Source organism: Meleagris gallopavo, chromosome 20, assembly GCF_000146605.3.
Source record: "Meleagris gallopavo isolate NT-WF06-2002-E0010 breed Aviagen turkey brand Nicholas breeding stock chromosome 20, Turkey_5.1, whole genome shotgun sequence".
Lineage (NCBI taxonomy): Eukaryota > Metazoa > Chordata > Aves > Galliformes > Phasianidae > Meleagris > Meleagris gallopavo.
In genome coordinates this window covers 5166822-5168886 of record NC_015030.2, presented here as the reverse complement: position 1 = coordinate 5168886, position 2065 = coordinate 5166822, and the positions used below count along the sequence as shown (strand labels likewise).

The 2065-nt window shown below is 47.6% G+C and overlaps 1 protein-coding gene across 1 annotated transcript in view; it reads right to left on the bottom strand.

The window, feature by feature from the left end:
* CCDC57 (coiled-coil domain containing 57) overlaps positions 1–223 on the bottom strand; it is a 28807-nt gene extending 28584 nt beyond the window's left edge. Inside the window, 1 exon segment of the mRNA XM_031556382.1 lies at positions 3–223. Coding sequence (XP_031412242.1) covers positions 3–223 — 221 coding nt within the window.
* Positions 224–2065: the final 1842 nt, after the last annotated feature.

The following is a 2065-nucleotide window of genomic DNA, read 5'->3' as shown; positions in this document are numbered from 1 at the left end:
GCGGCTCGGATCTCTCTGCCTTTCGGTCGGCAGAAGCGGTGCTGAGCGGCGGGATGCGGGAGGCGCCAACCTGCCGGCAGGGCGTCGCTGCGGGTGGGCTGTGAGGGTCCCGGCGAGTTCTGCCTTTCTCTGTGATCCGCTGGAAGCATTTTTTATAGGCTCTCCTTTCTTTGCACGAGTCGGTCGCAGCCGAAGGTGCCACCTCTCCGCACTTCTTTCCCATCTGCTTTTTAGATCAATGACCTATTTGTGAAGTATTTTGGTCGTAATAGAAAGCTATGAGAATTTGCCCCCTCTATATAGTGCACGGCTCAACCTCCCCACAGGATCCAAGTGTTATTGTCATCTTATTTATTGTTGTTATGCTTGTTGTTAATGTTCAGCACAGTTAGAATCACGGGATGGTTGGAGTTGGAAGGGACCCTAAAGGCCATCTGGTGCCACCCCTGCACTGAGCAGGGACACCCACAGCTCCATCAGTGCTCACAGCCCATCCCCTGACCTTGGCTGTCTGCAGGGATGGGGCACCACCGCCTCTCTGGGCAACCTGTGCCACTGCCTCACTACCCACAGTGTTAAAACTTCTTCCTTATATCCAATCTAAACCTCTCCTCTTTTAGTTTGATCCATTTCCCCCCATCCCATCTCAACAGACCCCACTAAAGAGCCTGTCCCCATCTTACAGCCCCTTTAGGGACTGAAGGCCACTCTCAGCTCTCCCCAGAGCCCTCCCTTCTCCATGCTGCACAGCCCCAGCCCTCAGCCTGTCCTCATAGGGCTGTTCCAGCCCTGGGAGCATTTTTGTGGCCTACACTTGTATACAATGTTCTTATACTTACCCTAAACAAATGTGCAACAACTGAACTCTCTTTTCCCCAAGAAATTAGATTGTTTCAATCAAGAAGTATCAACAGTTGCCTCAAGCAAACCTGTTTCTCAGGGAACCAAATAGATTAAATTTGCCTTCCTGGGAAGAGCTCTGCAGGACCAGGCATGCCAGGTGACACACAGGGAAAACAAAACAGAACACCCCAAACAAACAAACAAATCCCACAAGGAAAATGACAACTGCATTTCTGAAGCACACAGTGCATGAGCTTATCTCTGAAACGGAGGAAATGTAAGTCATGATTTCCAGTCTCAGATGCTCTGCTGCAAAGGTTGTGGAACAAACTGCTCCTTTTCTAACAGCACATTGCTTCCAGTGCCAGCTGCAAATGCACAGCATTCATTGCACTGTGCAGCTCCATGCACAAAAAATGTGACATTGGGGGAAAAAAATAAATAAAGCGTAACCTGCAACTGTTAAAACTTTTGGAATTTACACATGGTGCTTTAGGAATAACCAGTGAGAAATGAAACTGTGGTGTGATCTGGGCCAAAATTCTTGTCCTTGTTAGAAACCACTCTGCTTTGAGCTACAGAAAGAGCTCATTCAGGGCCTGGTTCAGGGGAATGCATCGTGTTGTTCCAGCTCGTGAACAATGTCAAATCTTGAATGCAATGATGGGATTTTCAAGCAATTCAGTTATTTAGGAAAAAGCTCATGAGGTCCCTCAGTTCTCACAGTGCTTCAGTAACACCTCAGTGACATAAACTGCAGGTTTAGGTTTATGATTGTGATGTTGTAGCACTTGGGTATGAAAGCAGAGTGTTTTCAGCAGGAAGTAAAATAAATAATAATGGTTCAGGTTGTTCTCAGGTCGGTTACTGCCATGCTGCAGGTGTGAGAGGGCACGGCTGTTTGCAATCTGTACAGGGAAAGAAGTGCTGAAAGGAAAAGAAACAAACAAACGCTCTTCCTTTGTTAATCCTGTTCAGATTTCACATCTTTAGCTGTAACTGGGAAGTGTTATTCATTTAAGTGACACTGAGACCACTCCTCACAGCCCCTCCTGGTGCATGGCTGCCTGCAGTGTGTTGCCCAGCACCATGGGCAGATGGATTTCAGATATCTCCATGGAGAGACATTCTGTAACCTCTCAGGCCAATCTGCTGCAGTACTTACCCATTCAAAAGTTTTTTTCCCCCTTCCCCTTCCCTCTTCTTCCCCTTCCCTCTTCTT